This window comes from Lacerta agilis, chromosome 17 (genome assembly GCF_009819535.1).
Source record: "Lacerta agilis isolate rLacAgi1 chromosome 17, rLacAgi1.pri, whole genome shotgun sequence".
NCBI lineage: Eukaryota > Metazoa > Chordata > Lepidosauria > Squamata > Lacertidae > Lacerta > Lacerta agilis.
This window is the reverse complement of record NC_046328.1, coordinates 25,480,244-25,498,974: the sequence shown is the minus strand read 5'-3', so window position 1 is coordinate 25,498,974 and position 18,731 is coordinate 25,480,244. Positions and strand designations below refer to the sequence as shown.

The 18,731-nt window shown below is 50.2% G+C and overlaps 1 protein-coding gene across 2 annotated transcripts in view; it reads right to left on the bottom strand.

Moving 5' to 3' along the window:
- Positions 1-311: 311 nt before the first annotated feature.
- The window catches only part of CDC42BPG (CDC42 binding protein kinase gamma), a 55,025-nt gene continuing 36,605 nt past the window's right edge, over positions 312-18,731 (bottom strand). The window contains exons 21-37 of one of the 2 annotated variants that reach the window (XM_033174607.1): positions 18,313-18,365; positions 16,767-16,871; positions 16,351-16,425; positions 14,969-15,074; positions 14,602-14,735; positions 13,511-13,650; positions 11,784-11,865; positions 9,906-10,122; positions 9,626-9,688; positions 7,971-8,558; positions 6,259-6,356; positions 5,288-5,372; positions 3,835-3,955; positions 2,399-2,516; positions 1,592-1,724; positions 1,346-1,431; positions 312-1,034 (exon numbers count right to left, since the gene is read on the bottom strand). In XM_033174607.1, coding sequence (XP_033030498.1) covers positions 978-1,034; positions 1,346-1,431; positions 1,592-1,724; positions 2,399-2,516; positions 3,835-3,955; positions 5,288-5,372; positions 6,259-6,356; positions 7,971-8,558; positions 9,626-9,688; positions 9,906-10,122; positions 11,784-11,865; positions 13,511-13,650; positions 14,602-14,735; positions 14,969-15,074; positions 16,351-16,425; positions 16,767-16,871; positions 18,313-18,365 — 2,261 coding nt within the window. In that variant the 3' untranslated portion in view covers positions 312-977. The remainder of the gene's footprint in view (positions 1,035-1,345; positions 1,432-1,591; positions 1,725-2,398; positions 2,517-3,834; positions 3,956-5,287; positions 5,373-6,258; positions 6,357-7,970; positions 8,559-9,625; positions 9,689-9,905; positions 10,123-11,783; positions 11,866-13,510; positions 13,651-14,601; positions 14,736-14,968; positions 15,075-16,350; positions 16,426-16,766; positions 16,872-18,312; positions 18,366-18,731) is intronic. The other variant, XM_033174606.1, reaches the window with a different exon arrangement.

Below are 18,731 nucleotides of genomic sequence, written 5' to 3'. Positions count from 1 at the left end.
TTGCGGTGGAGCTGGCCTTGCTACCAACGAGTTGCAAGCAAGGAACATACCTTGGGTCCAGCTTATGGTTTGTTGGGAGTGAAACAAACCACCAGCTGAGGTTTGCATGTTGTGCTAAGCCGAACCATGGCTTTAATTTGAGTAGTGCAGCTGCAACAGCTCCAGTGAAGGTGAAAAACACGCCCCGTGCTTGTTCGTACACGCTTCATGCCAACCAGACTGATGGAGGAGCAACGTGGCATCAAACCTTTTATCCCCTCTCCCCCTTTATCCAGTGACTCCCCTTCCCTGAGAAAATCTGCCAGCGGCACTGTCTTTTTAATTCTTTAATGCATTTTCTTACTGGCTGAGATTTTGCCATTCCCTGAGAGGGTCCCCCTGGGTCCCTGCCAGGGTGCACATCCGGCAGGTTGGCCCTCAAAGGGCACCCGTTTTGTCTTGCCAACACCACCCCACTGCTGCTGGCACGATGGTCTCAGGCTTTACTTAGAATATGGCTGAAAGTAGCATAGCTTTTGTAAAAAGTAAACATTAGGGACTTTAAAAAAAAAAAACATTTCCATCAAGGTTGGAGGGGAGTTCTGGTCCTGTTGCTGCTTTTGCAGTGTGGGGGGAGAGGGTCAGGTGCATGTGGAGAAGAGAGAACTGGGGGGGGGGCAGTTGGGGGCAGGAGCAGAGGTGCTGAGGCAGCTGGGCGTGGCCTGCCGCGTTCCCTGAGATGTGGGGTGGGAGAAGTTCTTGCTGCATCCTCACGGAGGCTGGCTGACCCCCATTCCAGCCCCGGTCCACCTTCAAAGGCTGAAGTGCTGCGATCCAGGCCACTTCACAAGGGCTGGCAGTCTCCCGCTGCCTCTGGGCATGTGCCAGGCGGTGCTTTGCCCTTGCGAGTCCAGACAGGGAGGCACATTTTTGTGACCAGAGTCAAGGGAGCCAGAGCCGTCCAAGGCAGGTCTGCAGCCGGGCAGTGATGCCTCCCATCATGTAGAACTGGTGCTTCCTGGGCACGGAGGAAAGCTCTGCGTTTTATCCAAGATCTGTTAGAAGAGGAGAAGGCACGTGTGTGGGGTGTGTGGGTGTGAAACAGAGTGTGAAATCCCTGCGTTTATAGGGTGGGCATCCTATTAGCAAGGGCCTGTGCGGGTAGGGAGGGCTTTGCCCACTAATGTCTAAAGATTTGATTTCTGGATTGCAGTGGGGTGAACTAAATAAGCCTTTGTGTCCCTTCTTGGGAGAAAAGAGGCAAGGATTGGTGCAGAATAGGGATGGGAGAGGGGAATGCAAAAGGGCAGAACAGGAATCCAGGCCCTGGGTTTCCTCCTGCCCCTTTTGCACAGGGATGCCTTACCTCTGCCAGCGTGGCACTGCCCACACCAAAGCTCGGAGCAGCCGCGGAGGAGTCATCAGACATGGAGCTGCCAGACTTGTGCTTTACTGCGGGGACAAGAGGGTGGGCAGCTCAGCTGAGGAATCGGCACCTGCACCCTCCCCCAAAAAAACCCCACTTGCTTGGGTGACACTGGGCCACAGCAGAGCCCAGCCCCTGTGGCCCTGGATGAGGTCCCCGCCTCCCCTTTGCAATGGCCTCTCTTACAGGAGGAGGAGAAGGAGGGAGCAGCAGCTCCCGGGGTCCTGCTAGTTCCGCCTGGAGCCAGGGGACGCCGGGTCTCGGAGAGGCTGCTGCAGCGCATCCGGACTTGAGCCTCTCGCCTCTTCTCTTCCTGGGCCTGGAAACAAAGGCAGTGAAAGGGTCACACTTGAGGGAGAAGGGAGGGTGTGTGTGTGTGGGGGGGGGGGAGAATAAGCACAAACAGGTTGGAGGACCAAAGGATGCTGGGACCTGTCTCTTTCAATGGAGAAGGACCAGATTTCAGTGCTGAAGAATGATAGAAGTTTATAAAACTACACGTGGCATGGAGAAAGCAGATAGAGGAGAAATATTTCTCCCTCTCTCATAATGCTAAAACTCATGGGCATCTCATGAAACTGAATGTTGGAAGAATGGGGACAAGAGCAAAGAAAGGACTTCTTCACGCAGCGCAGAGTTAAACTGGAATTCGCTCCTGTAGGAGGCAGGGAGGGGCACCAACTTGGATGGTTTTAAAAGAAGAGACACAAATTCATGGAGGGCTATTGACAGCTACTAGCCACAAAGGTGCTGCTCTGCTGCCACAGTTGGAGGCAGCGGTGCTTCTCAATAGAAGCCACAGGAGGGGAAAGTTTCTGTTGTGTTTGAATCCTGCTTGTGAGTTTCCCACTGGTTGGCCGCAATGAGAACTGGATGAGCCATTGGCCTGATCCAGCAGGCCCTCCTTATGTCCTTAAAGTCAGAGGCTGCCCATTTCTCCTCGGACAACCCCTGCAGCAAGGAAGCGTGTTCTGAGTCCACCACACAACTCACCACATGCAGGTCCTGCAGCTGGTGGTGCTTCTCGCCCGGCCCGACGTGGACCAAGTGGTTGAAGTTGCTGGGGCCAGAGATGAGCTTGGAGCGGAGGGTTGGGTCGCGCATCATCTCCCTGCAAGAAACGGGAGACAAGAACGCTGCTAGGAGGAGAGGGGGGTTGTAGGGCTGGAAAAGGGCAACCCAAACCATCTAGGGGTAGAAGCAACCCTACTCAGGGAAAGGGCCACAGTTCAAGCCCCTGCAGCATCTTCAGGCAGGGCTGGGAAAGACTCCTGCCTTAAATCCTGGAAAACTGCTGCCAGTCAGTGTCAACAGTACTGGGCTAGATGCACAAATGGCCTGACATGGCATAAGGCGGCTTCCTAACTCAGTTCTTCTTCATGCATAGTTAAACTATGGAACTCACTCCCACAGGAGGCAGCAATGTCCACCAACTTGGATTGGCCAGATTGATGGGGGAGGATAAATGCTATATATAAAAAATGAAATTGTTGTTTTAACTTTTCAAATGTCTTAAATTATGGTTGCTCATTTTTCTTACTGATAATTCATTGCCTTATCTCTTTTGTAAATGGCTTTGATTTTGTTTTTACAATCAAGTGGTGCATAATATACTAGCCACCATGGCTATCCTCTGCCTCCTCCTCTGCCTCCACAGTTGGAGGCGGTAACATTTCTGAATTCCAACTGCTGGAAACCGCCGGAAAGGAGAGTTGCTCTTGGGTTCGGATCCTGCTTGTGGCTTTCCCACTGGGGCATCTTGGTTGGAACAGGATGCTGGACTAGACAGGCATCGTTTCCAGGCCTTTGACCATTTGGGTTGCCCTCCTCTGGACACGTTCCAGCTTGTCAGTATCCTTCTTGAACTGTGGTGCCCAGAACTGGACACAGTATTCCAGGTGAGGTCTGACCAGAGCGGAATACAGTAGTACTATTACTTCCCTTGATCTAGATGCTATACTCCTATTGATGCAGCCCAGAATTGCATTGGCTTTTTTAGCTGCTGCATCACACTGTTGACTCATGTCAAGTTTATGGTCTACCAAGTTTATGGTCTACTTTCCGAGAAACAGCAAGGGAAGCCATAAGACAAACATTTTTTAAAGCCTAGCATAAAGCAAAACCCCTTTAACAGATGAGAGAGAGCCCAAGAGTGGGGACTGTTGGATCTTTCATTGGGAGTCTTCCACTGTGTTCTCATGTGCAGGCTCCACATCCCTGCTTGCCGGACGCCAAGGTCCCTGAACCAACCCCACCAACCTTTTGCCCCTTGCTTATTTCACATGCACGCTTCCTTCCAAGCGTCTCCGCCCTGGAGGAAAGGCCCCTTGCAGCCGGCTTTTGAAAACGTCTGCATGTCCTCTTAGTCCCGATCGCAGTAGCAGCAGTGACAGAGACCCCACCGACAAGACGGCCACCATGTGCCTCACCTCCTCTGGTGTTGCCGCTCTTCCTCGGAGATCCGGAAGGAGAAGCGGCGCTTGTGCCTGGTCCTCACGAGGTGCCGCCGGCTGTTGTCTGTCGGCTGGGGGATTTCAAACTCATCCTGATCTGGAGGCAGCAGGGAAGAGAAATTAGTGGCTTCAAAGTTACAAAAAAGGAGATTCCGACTAAACATCAGGATGAACTTTCTGACAGTAAGAGCTGTTCGACAGGGGAATAGTCTCCCATCGGGAGGCGGTGGACTGTCTTTCCTTTGAGGTTTTTAAGCAGAGGTTGGATGGCCATCTGTTGGGGATGCTTTAGTTGAGATTCCTGCATTGCAGGGGGTTGGACTAGATGACTCTTGGGGTCCCTTCCAACTCTACAATTCTATGGTTCTATGATATTTGGGGTGGGTGGTGGTGTCATACTGGTGTACATTTTATGCTATGAGGCTTAGTTTGGTCAGAATTGAGTACACATTTCCAGAGTTAACGCTAAACGCATTACTTCTGGTAAATGTGCCACCACAGCTGCTAGAGGGCTGTGAAAATTTATGTCCCGGGCTTAGACTTGTCTACCCATGTACTATCTGCAACCAAAGGGGGCACATTGGTTGCCAGATGCAAGATATATTGGCATTATTTTCAGTTCTCCCACCCCACTAAGGGGGATGCCCTGGAAAATGTGAGTTGATACCGTATTTTTCGTTCCATAAGACACACTTTTCCCCTCCTAAAAAGTAAGGGGAAATATCTGTGCGTCTTATGGAGCGAATGGTGGTCCCTGGAGCTGAATTGCCCAGGGGCCAAAAGAGGATCATGCTTTTTATTTTACAAAGAGAAAAGGGGGTGTTGAAAGGACCCCGCTCAGCAGCTGATCAGCAGGAGATCGGGAGAGAGATAAGAGTCCCTGGCTCCCTTTCAGCCCCGCCCTCCTTTGTTGAATGTGCTGCAGAGGGAGGTTGTTTGTTTCCCCAGCTACATGTGACTGGCTGATTAGATTATCTGTGTGGAAGCTGTAGAAAAGGCTCCCTTTCCTTTAGAAGCTGCAGAAATGTGAGTTAAACCCCATAAAAACAGAGCTTTTCCTCTTTGCTTTTCACCCTTTGCAAAAGGAGCTTTGCTTTTCTCCCTTCGCAAAAAAACTGCAAAACTTTTAGCTGATCCTCAAAAAAAACCAGGGCTTTTAGAGGAAGAAAACCAGAAAAATACTTTTTTTTCTTGTTTCCTCCTCTAAAAACGAGGTGCGCCCTAGGGTCCGGTGCGCCCTATAGAGCGAAAAATACGGTAATTGCTTTTGGACAATGTCATATAACTTCCCTGCTAACACACCAGGACTGAAAAGTTGCCTGGAAGAAGCAACATGAGCCCTGGGCCACGTGTGTGTGTGTGTGTGTGTGTGTGTGTGTGTGTGTGTGTCCCTCACCTATTTTCCTGCTCCTCCCCCCCCCCGACTTACCAGCTGCCTTGCTTCTGAGGTAAGTCAGGTGGACCTTCTCACTGCCGAAAGTGCAAAGGGAGCCCTCAGGATTCAGTGCTCGTACCTGGGAACCAGAGAAAGGGACACTTTTCTGAAATAGGAAATTTCCAGAGGAAAGGTTTTGTTCTGGATGGGGTACTTGCCAACCTTCCCTGGGGCAGAACCCCTTCCCTGCAGCATGAGAAGGCAATTCCACAAAGCTTAGGATGATGCTGACAGTCTCCCGCCCCCGCCCCGAGATGAAGCCCTCGATCCATCTCAGCACTCCCACCCACCAGAGCACCCTGGAGCTCATCGGTTATTCCTGACCAAAACAATCCTGTTTTTAGCACGCAGGTGCAAAATAGGTCAGAAGACGGCTGCAACCCTGGGAGTAAGGCCCATGGAACTCAATGCATCTTACTTCTGAGCAGACATGCATTGGGTCACACTGTTAAGTCGTTTGACTGGCCAGGTCAGTTGATCCAAAGGCCACCAATCAATTAAAAACACTTGCGAACAAAACATTCGTTTATCATTACCATCACCCGCCTTGCACCCCAAGGACCCAGGGCAGGTTACAATAATTGAAACCCAATATTAAAAACAGTTCAAAACAATGTAAAATCACAGATACGAGTCCTAAAAATATGCATCTCAAGTGTCAAAAGCCGGGAGGAAGGTGCGTCTTCAGCATTCGCCGAAAGCTGTATAATGAAGGTAGGGAGGGAGGGAGTGCGGAGGGCGTCCCCCAGTTTAGGGGCTGCTACAGAGAAGGCCCTATCCCAGGCTGCCACCACCCCAAACCTCAGAGGGTGGAGGAACGGCTCCACCAACCTCAGCTCCTGAGAGGGGCTGTAAGGATGTGATAAGCAGTTAAATGAAGTCAAGTGATTTGGGGAGCGGGGATGGTAAGCCCTATGGTTGAGGGAGTAAGACCAAAAAACCTCCCAGAATAAACCCCCACATACCTTTTTCAGAGACACCGTCTGAATCCACTCAGCTTTCCTGACGTCAAACACATCGACTGCGTTCTCACTGAATACTGACAGGTACGGAGCGTTATAACCTGGGAGGGAGCGAGAAGAAGAGTTTGGATTTGATATCCCGCTTTTCACTACCCGAAGGAGTCTCAAAGCGGCTAACATTCTCCTTTCCCTTCCTCCCCCACAACAAATACTCTGTGAGGTGAGGGGGCTGAGAGACTTCAGAGAAGTGTGACTAGCCCAAGGTCACCCAGCAGCTGCATGTGGAGGAGCGGAGACGCGAACCCGGTTCACCAGATTACGAGTCTGCCGCTCTTAACCACTACACCAAACTGGCTCTCCAGGACATGAAGACCAGATTGTCGGGCTGGGGTGCACATCTCCCCTCATCTGGGCGCTTGGGGTGGGGTAGTCACAACCCTCTAGCTGCATCTTTCAGCCTGGCAGATAAAAGTACCTGCCTCTGGATTTGGGTTCAAGTCTTGCCTGGGTTGATGCACTCTTTATTTAATTTTAAAAACATTAACATTTCCACTGATTTCCTCCCCCCCCCCCCAAGAAAACACAGGCTGCACACCACAGCTAGAGATTATAATATTGTATCTATGATAAGACAGAGACAAACCCAACACCACTGGTACACTCTTTATTAGTGGGTGGGACGTTGACTGAGTGACGGAGCACCAACTTTACCTGCCAGAGACCCCCAGTGGTATCACCACTTCCAAGGATCAGGTCAGTGGCAGGGGATGGGAAACACTGGCTAGTCTGAGTGGACTGCACTGGGATACATGGACCAATGGCCTGGCTTCTCCACTAAGGGTTTATCCACACTTATCTGTCCTCTGCTCTTTCTTGTCTGTGCTTCGTTCTTAAAGCTCCATATCTGAGCACCCTTCTTTTTTGCTTCAGAGCTTTCCTTGCAAATACCCACTCTTTAAAGCTCAATCAGAGCAAACTGCAGTCTGCAGGAAACCCAAATTGATGTCTGCTCTGATTGAGCGCTAAAGAGCTGGTTTTCATGGTGAAAGCTCCAAGAATGCTCAGACACAGAGCTTTCTTCCTAAAGTTTTTATTATGTTAGTTTACATAATAAAAACTCCCCCTCCCCAACTTCCCACTCCCTTTTCCATTGTGTTTCTGTTTCTCTGCCTCTGCTGCACACAGTCTTCTATCTCTTAAACATTAACAAAGCTATTGTAATCTTTAATCCCTTCTGGTGCTCATAGTTCAAATCCTACTCACGTGTTTATAAGCACAAGGCTTTTAAGAGCAGACCTGTGCCTGGAAAGAGTGGGGTGGGTAAGCCCTGAGATTCTGTCTCTCTACCAACCATCAGGCCTCCTCCCTCCACTGCCACCTGGGGGCAGCCATTCCTTAGGCTGCCTCAGTGGGAGAGACGAGGAAGCAGCAGACTCAATCCATCAGCTTTGCCAAAGGCCCAACTCCATCAGGCACCTCTGACCCGAGCTATGCCAGCTGGTCATTAGAAGAACAACTGCTGCTGCTGGTGCCTGGGTTTGGTTCTCCTTCCTCTTCCCTCCCTATCCCCTTTCCTTGTGTGCCGTGTCCTTTTAGAACGAAAGCCTCTGGGCAGGGACTATTTTTTGGCTACAGAGCGAGAAACAAGAGTATAAACCATGAGTATATTTAAACAATCAAGACCCCCCCCCAACCCCAACCAAAGGAGCACTTACAGCAATTGAGGGGAGGCGCGGGCCACATGAGCTCCTGGGGGCGGCTCCTCCGCCCCTGCCCATCCACGTAGAGGCCAAAGCCACTGAAACAGAGGATCAACTCGCTCAGGCTGACCTCCACGGCCTTCAACGCTTCCATGTGGGTCACGGCAGCCGCCCGGCGGTCCTCAGGGTGGGGCAGGCTCACGGGAGGTCCCTCGTTGAGCAGAGGGTAGAGGGAGAAGCTGGAGGGGCACCCCACGCACAGCCGGTCGCCTAGGATGTCCAAGCACTGCACGTAGCCGGGTGCCTGGATCTCCTTGATGCGTCGGTGCGGGGGCCGCGTGGCCGTCAGCTGGAAGCAGAGGACCTGCCGCTTGCAGGCCACACAGAGGATGGGGGTGGTCCCGCGGCAGACGAGCCCCACGGCCACTGCCTGGCAGCCCTTGGCCTCCACCACTTTGGTCCCCATGGCCTCCGGGGTCTCCAGCTCCGCCCAGGAGAAGATGCGGAGGCTGTGGTTCTTGCCGCAGAGGACGGAGAGCAGCTGGGCTTTGGGAGAGACCAGGAGCAGCTGCACCCGGCGGCAGTCCCCCACCTGAAGCACATCTGGAGTGGGGGGGGATTTGGGGCAGGGAAAGAAGAGGCACAGCTCCGTTACCAGCTAAGGATGGGAACTGTGAATTTGCAGAGGGTGGGGAGGAAACGGCAGGAGAGCGGGGGCGAATACAGGCCAGAAGTGAATAGTAATTTCTCCTCCCCTGAATATGTTTACATCTTACATGGGGGTTTGACTCCAAGGGTTCTGCACAAACGCAAAAACACATATTCTCAAGTCTTTGGAACAGTACCACCACATGAGCATCTCAGGGCTCCCAGAACTGGCACAGAGAGAGGGCCTTGTTTCCTAAGCAAGGCAGAGAACTTAAATCCTATTTTTGCACCAGGTTTCCCCAGTGCAAAAAGCTTTTGAGCTCTCTGCCTTGCTTAGGAAACAAGGCCCTCTCTGTGCACTGGCTTAAGAGGTCCTTGGATGCTCTTGCGAGATCATGCGGGGCTTTCCAAGTTCCTGCGATTTCGCGGAAGCATCCCAGACCTGCAGAGATTCTTGTTCCCCATTTAACGTGCTTCTGTTTAAGTCGTGCGATTTCAACCAGCCTGCCTTCGACCGCATGTGGTTGAAATCGCACAAGTTAAATGCGCATAAGAAGCGATTGTACTGTATTGGGTTTTTTTAAAAAAATAATACAGGTGGGGAAAGCCGATGAGATGTCCAGATCGGTAAAAGAAGAATAGAAAACTGAAACTGTGACTGAGTCAAGTATAGAGGTGGTTTCAATATTAACAAATAAACGTGGGTGATGACTCAGGGTTTGTATCAGAGAGAAATCAGATCAGGAGCCATCAGAAAGCAAAAAATTAACTGGGTGAGGGAGGGAGCAATTTGGTGAGGGTCCAGGCTAGGCAAGAGGGATATCCGTCTTAATAGGTTAAACAGTTCCCCCCCCCCAAGGATCCTGGGAATTGTGGTTTGTTTCAGAGTGCTGAGAGACCCCTATTCTCCTCAGTGCTACAGTTTCCAGAGGAGTTTAAAACCTTTAGAGTCCCCAGGCACCCAAAAGATTACAGCGCCCCCTGCCCCCCATATGTAATTTAAAATATAAACAATACTATACCATTTGTACGGAGGTGAATCAAAAACAGGCCGTCTTCTGTACCCAAAGCAATACGCTCTCGGTCTGCAAAAGGGAACAGATGACATTAGAAACACACTTCCTCTTCTCGCTTAGGGACTCAAAAATTCTGCCCTCAGGCAGATCAGGCAACTCATAGATAGGAGAGCTGAGGGCCCCCTGCCCAAGCCATGCTCAGCCCCAATGGCTGAAGCTTAGGGTGCTTTGCCTCCAGCACTCTCTCCCTCCCTCCGAAAGCAAGCCTGCCCTCTACCCTGCATACCTATGATGGCTGCCGACAGGGCATGGGGGATGAAGGGCAGGGTGTTGTCGTAGGCCTCCTTGAGGACGTAGACGGTGCGGTCGTGGTGATGGTTCTCCCGCAGGATGCGGTGCAGCTCCGCCAGAACCTCCACCCACTTCCTCATCTCCCCTTCGCTGTCAGCCAGGAACAGCATAGAGCTGGTTGTGTGCGGGGAGCTCAGCTGAGAGGCCGTCACCTGAGGAAGGTGGCACAGGTAAGTCGTTCTGGAGGGGCAATCCGAGCCCAGAGGAAACTCCAGGTCAACCAAAGCTTGCCAGGAAGAGGAGGAGGAGGAGGAGGAGAGGCAAAGGGGAGCTGGGCTCAGGGTTACCCAGATGGAGGAATCCTTGCCTTGACTGCCTGGCTTTCAGGTACCCCAGATCTCTTCTTCCCCTGCTCTGTATTTTTTACACGTTGGTGATATTATGTTCTTCGTAATTGCTTTTGGAAACCATTGTTAACTGTATTGAGATTTTTACTTATTCTGTTTTATAGTGCTGTGGTTTTTTTGGGGGGGGTCAGTCTGGATGATGGCCTGAGTCCCTTTCGATTCTTGGGGTCCCCAGGGAGGGTTAGTAGGAAATGGAGGAGGTTGCTGAACTAGTCAGGCATCAGCAAGAAAGAAGATTCCGACTAAACATCTGGGGGAAAAACTTTCTGAGAGCAAGAGGTGTTCGACAGCGGAACGGTCTCCCTCGCGAGGTTGTGGACTCTGCTTCCTTGGAGGTTTTTAAGCTGGGTGGTCACCTGTCATGGATGCTTCAGCTGAGATTCCTGCATTGTCAGGGGTTGGTATAGATGACCCTCGGGGGTCCCTTGCAACTCTACAATTCTATGATTCTTGGTAAGACAAGGACCTTAGCTGGCAACTTAAGTGTCCTCATCAGCATCCCATAAGAATGAGCAGGTTGTAAGAGATGCAGCTTTGTAACGGTGCCCTCCAAGCCTGTGCGTGGGTCTCCTCCACCCACCCAACCCATCTAGCTGCTAGGGAGGAGAACAACAGCCAGTGCGGCGAATGTGAGCTGGAAAAGCAGGCTGGAAGCTGGAGACACAGAGACCTGCTTGCTCTGTGCTGGATCCAAAGCTGCGACTGAAGGAGAAGCAAGAGCTGTTGGGGTGTTGACGCTGTGAGCCCCTCCGTCCTACGCTCAGGCTATAGAGATGTGTAAATAAAGCCATATATCCTAAAGACACCACAATCTCCACTGACCCTCATTCCAAGGAAACCGAGCCCTGGAACTGCTAAAGTCTCTCACCGCTCAGATTGTGGTCCTACCCTCTTTGTGGTCAGATAAACTGGAAAGATCATTTCACCAAATTTATTCAGAGGACAGGAAAATTCTCTCAGGGTTTCTTAGGGGTGGGCTCCTTGTGCGTTGTCTTTCTTTTTCCTAAGATTTTGTTTGTTTGTTTCTTGCTGCTGCAGCTCCTGATCCTACGAGGGTCAGGAGTAGCCATCGTATGGCAGCCCAACCTCCATTCCATATCCTCCACAAGGCCCCAGATCTCATGTTATTCTAAAGGGAACCTCACCAGCCTGTGGCCTTCCAGATATTTTAGACTACAACTCTGATCATCCCTAATCAGCACAACTCTGGTGTCTCGGGCTGATGTGGGTTGTAGTACAGCACATCTGGAGGGCACCAGGTTGGTAAAGGCTGTGTGAAAAGTGGCCGGGGTGAGGAGACTGGCAAAGAGGAATGGCAACTGCCACAAAAAAAAAATTTGTTGGAGAATACTCAGAAGAGAATGGCCTTCTTTCTCTAGAGGAAAAGAGACACCTCAGAAATTTTATTTGAAAAATGTCTTCTGATAAATGGGGGCTCCTCTCTCCATTCCTCCCTTCTTCCTTACCCGGAATATGCAGGGCACGTCTTTGCTGCTGGCATGGATGACGTCTGCTGCCAGGACTGGAGCCACGGAGAACTGTTCATCCCTGTTGCCGAAAGAAAAACAGGAGCCTTAGAGACACCCCTCTCTCCCCTGAGTGGAAGCAGAGGAGGAGCCTTGTGTTATCTGCAGGACCACAACCACAGCAAGCTACCTCAGGGCAGCCATGGGGAACCCAGGGCCCTCCAGATGTTCTTTGACTGCAGTTCCCATCAGCCACAAGCAACATGGCCAATAGTCAGGTAAGATGGGAGTGCAATAACCTCTGGAGGGCCACGGCTCTCCTTGCCCCACCCCATCGTAGTGAATGACATAATTTTGGCGATGGAGGTGGAAACTCTGCTGCTCCCTCTTTCGTTTTGGGCTATTTCCCTCACCCAGGTGACAAGGGAGAATTAAGGACTACCTAGGGCTGCCTCTGAAAATGACAATTCCTGGGTTGAATTCTCCTAAAATTTGCATGATGTGCTGGCACCAGCTAAGGTGTGTGTCCCCACCACACCCCCAATATCACCTGGCACCCTTGGTTATGACATTTGGCGTGTATAATTCCCCTCAGGGATCAGAAGAACGCCTGAATTTAAAATTTATTTATGACCAAGATGTAAAAAATAAATAAAAAATGGAAATTATTTATGTAAGCAACAACAACGGCAAGAATTATATCAGCACAAAACTTGGAAGACAGAAGAAATACCAACGAAAGAACAATGGCAAGGGAAATTTATGGAATATGCAGAACTGGCAAAACTAACAGAAAAATTACATGAAAAGGACAACAAAGACTTCAAAAGAGAATGGGAACCATTTACAACATATATGAAGAGGCAACATAAAGAAATGGACTCATTGGCAGGGTTTGAGTAAACAGTCACAACTGTATACAGCAAAAAATAAGACTATATGTATTGGGAAAATTTGGGGGAAACAATACGCAGGGTGAACAATATGAAAATAAAACAAAACAGGAGTATGAGGGAAGTCGAGGGGAGGAGGGTGGAAATATGAAAAATTGTTAAAGATATATTGTTAGAAGAAGTATACATGGAAAAATCAATAAAAATATTTTTTAAAATAAAAATTATTTATTCATTTTTATTTCATAAAATGTATAAACTGTTTGATTGTTTTTAAGAAAAGCCTTGAAGCAGTTTACAACACAGACAGAGCAGTAAGATTCTCGGTAAGAAAAGGTAACAGCAATAATTTCAGACTTTCAAAAAGTTAAATCTCGCATCAACTTTCTAAACATCTTGTCTAAACAGGAATGTTTTTAGCAGGCACTGAAAAGAGCACAGCAAAGGCGCCTCCCTGACGTCAATCGGCAGGGAGTTCCAAATTGCAGGTGCTGCCACACTAAAAGATCGAGTTCTTCCAAATGGGGAAGGGATATTATTATGCGGCACCTGTAGCAGTGGCAGTTCTGCCAGTCGAAGCAGAGGGCATTTGGGTGGAAAGCATGGAATTCTCGGCAGCACAACCCCGGCTGGGTATCCCACTGAAAACCAGTGGAATCAAAACAAATGAAAAGAAACAGAAGGGAGGAATGGAACTGTTTGTTCTTTCCTTGGGCACCCCTAGAGGTGGTTTCCTTCCTCATTTAGGGTTCCTGGATAATACTAAGGCTCCATCAGACCTCCACCCCACGGCCGCCCACAGCGCCACTTCCTGCACACGGTGCACCTGCTTACCTCATGTCTGTAACGTGCATGATGCTCACGGCGCATTGTGCCGCCTTCCCCTCTGGCACATCAAACAGGAAGATCTTGAAATCGCTGACGATGGCAAAAGCCCTCTGCCAGCCTTTTTTAACCCCGGAAGGCTTCGGCACCTTTTGGGGAGCAAAGGGTGGTACAATCAGAGAACATGATTTCAGCTGGAAGGAGACTTGGAGCTCATCTAGTCCGCCCCATTCCCCTTCCAGCTTCGCCTGTACCAAGGGTGGCAAATGTTTTTTGACCACCATTGGCCAAATCACTGGGGGCCACATGCCAGCCAAAAGTCGGTCTGGCCACCCCAGAATCTCGCAGGACCCACTCCCAGGCACCCAGCCTGTCAGGGAACAGTTAGCGCCCAGCGGGGCGGTGCAGGGGCTGTCAAGGGATGGAGAGCCACAGCACTGTCTGCGGGGATAGCAGGGGGACTTCCAGCGGGAGCGACAGGAAGGAAAACAGCCCAGCGGAGAGAGGGCTGGGGGATGCTTCAGAGACCCAATGCCCCCTCAGCGGATCCAGCCAAGAGGGAGCAATGACAGTTCCGTCGCCCCAATTATGCAGGGGTGTGAAACTAAGGAGGGAAGGAGGAGACTAGGGGTGCCCTTCCGGGATCTGAAAGCGCCACTTCCGGGATCTGAAAGTGACTAAGCTGGTCATGGACTTTTGAGCTCTGCACTGTACATATCTGCACAATAAAACCTGTAAATATACAGGACCTGAGTTGAGCCTCTTTACTCGCGAGGAACCACAGCAGAACCCTTACACAGCCCCTCCCTCTTCCAAGCAAATCAGTCGAGGAAAGTTATTCCCCCTTCCCACACATCCATTGATCAATTTGATGGTCAGAGGGGGAGCAATTATCATCCTCAAGGAGGCTGGGCTCCTGCATTGTCTCCACTTCCATTTTCTCCACCTTTTCAACATTGCAGTCAACGTTGATGGGCTCTTGGTGTGTATTTGGCAGAATGTGCCCAATCAGATACCTGAACTGGCGACAACCCGCCCTGTCCATATGGACTGCTCCATACTCTCTCAGACTCGGGGGGGGGGGGGGCTCAACCGCTTACCGACAGGAAGCCCTCAAAAGCCGTCCCTGTTCCACTTGTTGGGTTGACCCCCAAGGTTTTCTGGAGCTGTTCAGGGGGTAGGGGGCAGATGGAGGCCCCTCCAGCACAGGATACGTGGCAGACGAAGTTACAGGCTGGGAAAATGGAGGAGGAAGCATAAGTAGGCAGCCAACAGGCCCCCCTGAGCCTCTGTAATTGTGTATGAATTTTATGAAAGAAAAAAAAATGAATCAATAGACCCCCCCCCCCCATGTATAGCTCTTCAGGCAGGGAAAGGGTGTTTCCCATCCCTATCTAGAGACTGAACCTAGAGACCCTCCCCTGACCTGGACGCCCTTCTCACTCCACCTGGCAAGATGTCACTCACCTTCGCAAGTCAAGCCCTGACGGACCAGCCCCACCAGGAGGGATGTGCAACGCATACACTTGGTGGGTGTGGAGAAGCTGTGGGTTTTGAAGCTGTGCGATTTGGGCTGGGGAAATGGAGCAGAGAAGGGGGCACAGGAAGGATCAGACATATTATTTAGCTCCAGGCAACTTTCAATAATTTTAAAAGCACACACACACACACACACACACAAAAGTTAAGACACCCCCTCCTTAAAAGTGCAGGGACCAGATCAAACAGGTTTCTTTTCTTTTCTTTTTTTCAAAGATAGATCAGCCTATTAAAGCTATTAAACTTAACGGACCAGCGTTTCTCTAACTTTTGGGGGCTGCTGCCTCCTTGGTTCCATAAACTCATTCACGGTGCCCCCTACCATTCTGCTGTTATTCAGAATAGCACTTTGCATGACCCACTAAGGAATATAACAACACACGAAAACTCAAAGGAGTAACAATTGCACATGCAATCAAAATCTAATGGAAACCATGCAGTTTAATTAATTCCACAAAGCTGAAGAACTTGATGCAGTGATACCAGCTCTGCAAAGTCTGGCAGTCATTTACACCCCCAGTGCCCCTTTAGGTATCTTACCTGGGGAGGGGGCAGCAGTGCCTTGTTTGAGAACCACTACGATAAGACCAGTTGAAAAATGGCTTGAACAAGCAAAGGCAGCCTTCCCCAACCTGGGGCCCTCCAGATGTTTTGGACTACAACCCCCACCAGCCACCCAGACTGCATGCTGATGGGAATTGTAGTCCAGATTGTAGTCCCTCTAGCGGCTATGGTGGCTTATTTACCAGAAGTGATGTATTACCCGATTCTGACCAAACTAACCCTCTTGAGGCCCCTCAGCCCTGAGAGTGAGGCCCAGTTATACAGCTGTCAACCTTCCCTTTTTTGCAGTGGGAAACGGCGCTGGAATAAGGGAATTTCCCACAAAAAAAGGAAAAGTTGACAGCTATGGCCCAGTAATTGAGCAGATCTTGGGCCCACCAGCCCTGGACATGCCCCCCCCCTCCATGCCAGTCACAAACTGCCACTTCAGATTTCCCACAATGCCTCAGAGCACCTACCACAGCATCACTTCGTGGCATGATGGGAAATTCAAGATGGCGGCTGAGAGACATCTGCTCAATCCACTCAACACAGCAGGGCTCCCTCAAAACCGGAGTCAGCCCTGCTCATCCCTCCAAACATATACAAAGTGCCTTTCCCTCCCCACTAAGAACCCTTCCGCTACACCATCCAGAGCTCAGTTTGGAAAGGCCTGAGGAGGAAAAAAGGCAGCCCCTTCAGAAGTGGGGTGCAGTCCAGAAACAAAAGGGGGTGGGAATACATTTAGGCCAAGAGCTTGTCACTACCTTTAAGGATCCAGAACTGTTACTGCTCTCTGAAGAGCCCGCGATGGACTGGGTGGAAGACATGGAATGTGGCACCTTTGGAGAGAGGGGAGAAGAGGAAACGGGGAGAGACCATCATGCCTCTGTCTTTGAAGGTCTCCTGGCTAATCCAAACCTCCCAACACCCACCTCCTCACCACTGTCAGCACCATGCATAACACTCAGACCTGTGCACAGCCGACTGGAAGATTCAGGACAGACAAAATACAGTCCTTCTTCACGAAGCACATCGTTAAACTGTGTAACTTGCTCCCGCAGGAGTCAGGGATGGCCACTGACTCCTTCACGAATCATTTCTTAAAGCCAGCCAAGAAGAAAACGGCAGCCTCGGCACTCCAGAGCTGGCCTGTTTTGGGATGACCAAAACTGCTACTCACACTGGACCGCAGGCTCCTCCGCCCTTCAGGGTGCAGCTGGGCCTCTTCGGTGGCCTTCCGAGCCTCCTGGGATTCTGGGGCACCCCCAAAAATGATTGCGTCCTTCTGGCAAAGAGGGTGACACGGGCAGCGGAGTGTTAACCGGACATGATTCAGATTTTTGCTAACATACAAACCTCCCCAGAAGCCCTAAGAACATAAGAGCAGCTCTGCTGGACCAGGCCTAGGTCCTCCTTACGGAATGTAAGACCACCCATGGCTACTAAGCACAATGGCTATATTTTGCCACCACGGTCAGAGGCAGTAAAAGCTTCTGCAAGACCAATTGCTGGGAATCACAAGCTGGGAGAGTTGCTCTTGTGCTTGAATCCTGCTTGCGGGTTTCCCACAGGCATCTATATCTGGCTGGCCACTGTGAGAACAGGATGCTGCAGGATGCAGACCTCTTGGACTGATCCAGCAGGCAGGCTCTTCCTGCCTTCTTACGAAGGAGTACAATTCTAATTTCACTTCTCTTCTGAGCCTAGAAGAGTCCCGCCTCTTGGTTTCTCCAACTGACATTATCAGGTACAAGTATAGCTCACAACTTATGTGCATTAAACTTGTGCACATTGGAAAGGGAGCAGGTGTCTGGGGGGAAAAGACTTTGGCAATCCCACCTGCCATTTATTGGGTTTTTTAAAAAACACCCAAAATTGACAGGAGGAGTTAGAGGAGAAATGATGCAGAAAACTTTTGGTGAATGGAAAATATTTAAAGAATACATCAGAATATATTGCAATAATAAGGCCATATTAGCAGAACTAGAGTGATACTTGTAATTAAACAAATATCGAATACTATTGAAGATAAAGGAACGAGAAATGATGATCAAAACTGTGCAGACAAACAATGATGTAACGAAAGTACAATAAGAAAGATCGGAAGACTTGTATGTATGTATGTATGTATGTATGTGAGAAGTGTGGTTATGTAATTTAATTTTAACCCTTTTTGTGTTTTTCTTTTTCTTTGTTCTTTTTTCTTTCTCTTCTTTTCTTATCTGTATTGATGAGACTGTAAATATTTTTAATGTGTGTAAATAAAACCAATAAAGATTAAAAAAAAAAAAACACAAATGCAGTAACCATTAAACACTTAACCAGCAGTGCATCTAATGGTGTTTGCTTTATCCATTGTCTCTAGACATACACATTCAAACATATTATTTAATTTAACCCTTCCACTGAGAATATGTGGTTTGGGCTTTATGAGTGATCCTCAGAACGTTTATCCCCTGCATAAACTGAGAGTCGCCTGTAGTACAGAAGACCACTGGCGGAGGAAGAGGAGTGCGGGGGGAGGGCACCGCCCCAGCAGCGCAATCCCAGTGGGGTGTCACCGCAGCTGTCCCCCCCCACCTGCGCTGGGCGCCACGCCCCAAGCAGCACACCACGCCCCCGGGACACGCGCCAGCCCCGCCCCACCTGCTCCCCCCCCCCCCGCGTGCTGGAGCATGAAGCTCCGCCACTGCAGAAGACTATATTTGTTTCACAAAAAGACTTACGTTGGCACTTCGGAAGGAGAGGAACGGAATCAGAGGTCCTTGGTGTTTGGTGCCTGTCAGGAGAGAAGAGAAAGGACACACTCTGGGAATGGGCCCTGTTCTTAACTGCAGTTGTCACTGGCTGGCACAGGAACCTGAGTTCATCTAGCTCAATACTGTCTACACTGACTGGCAGCAGCGCTCTCCAGGATCTCAGGCAGGGAGATGGTGGAGATTGATCCTGCGGCCTCTTGCAGGCAAGGAAAATGCTCTACCCCCCTCCGAGCAAGGGTGTTCCCCTAAAAGGGAAGCGAGGTCCCAGCCCTCATGGCCTGATTTGAACAGAAACATGGCTCCATCTAGCCCAGTGTTGTCTACACAAAGTGTCAGCATCATCGCCCAGACCTACCTGGAGATCTTGGGGATTGACCCTGGGACCT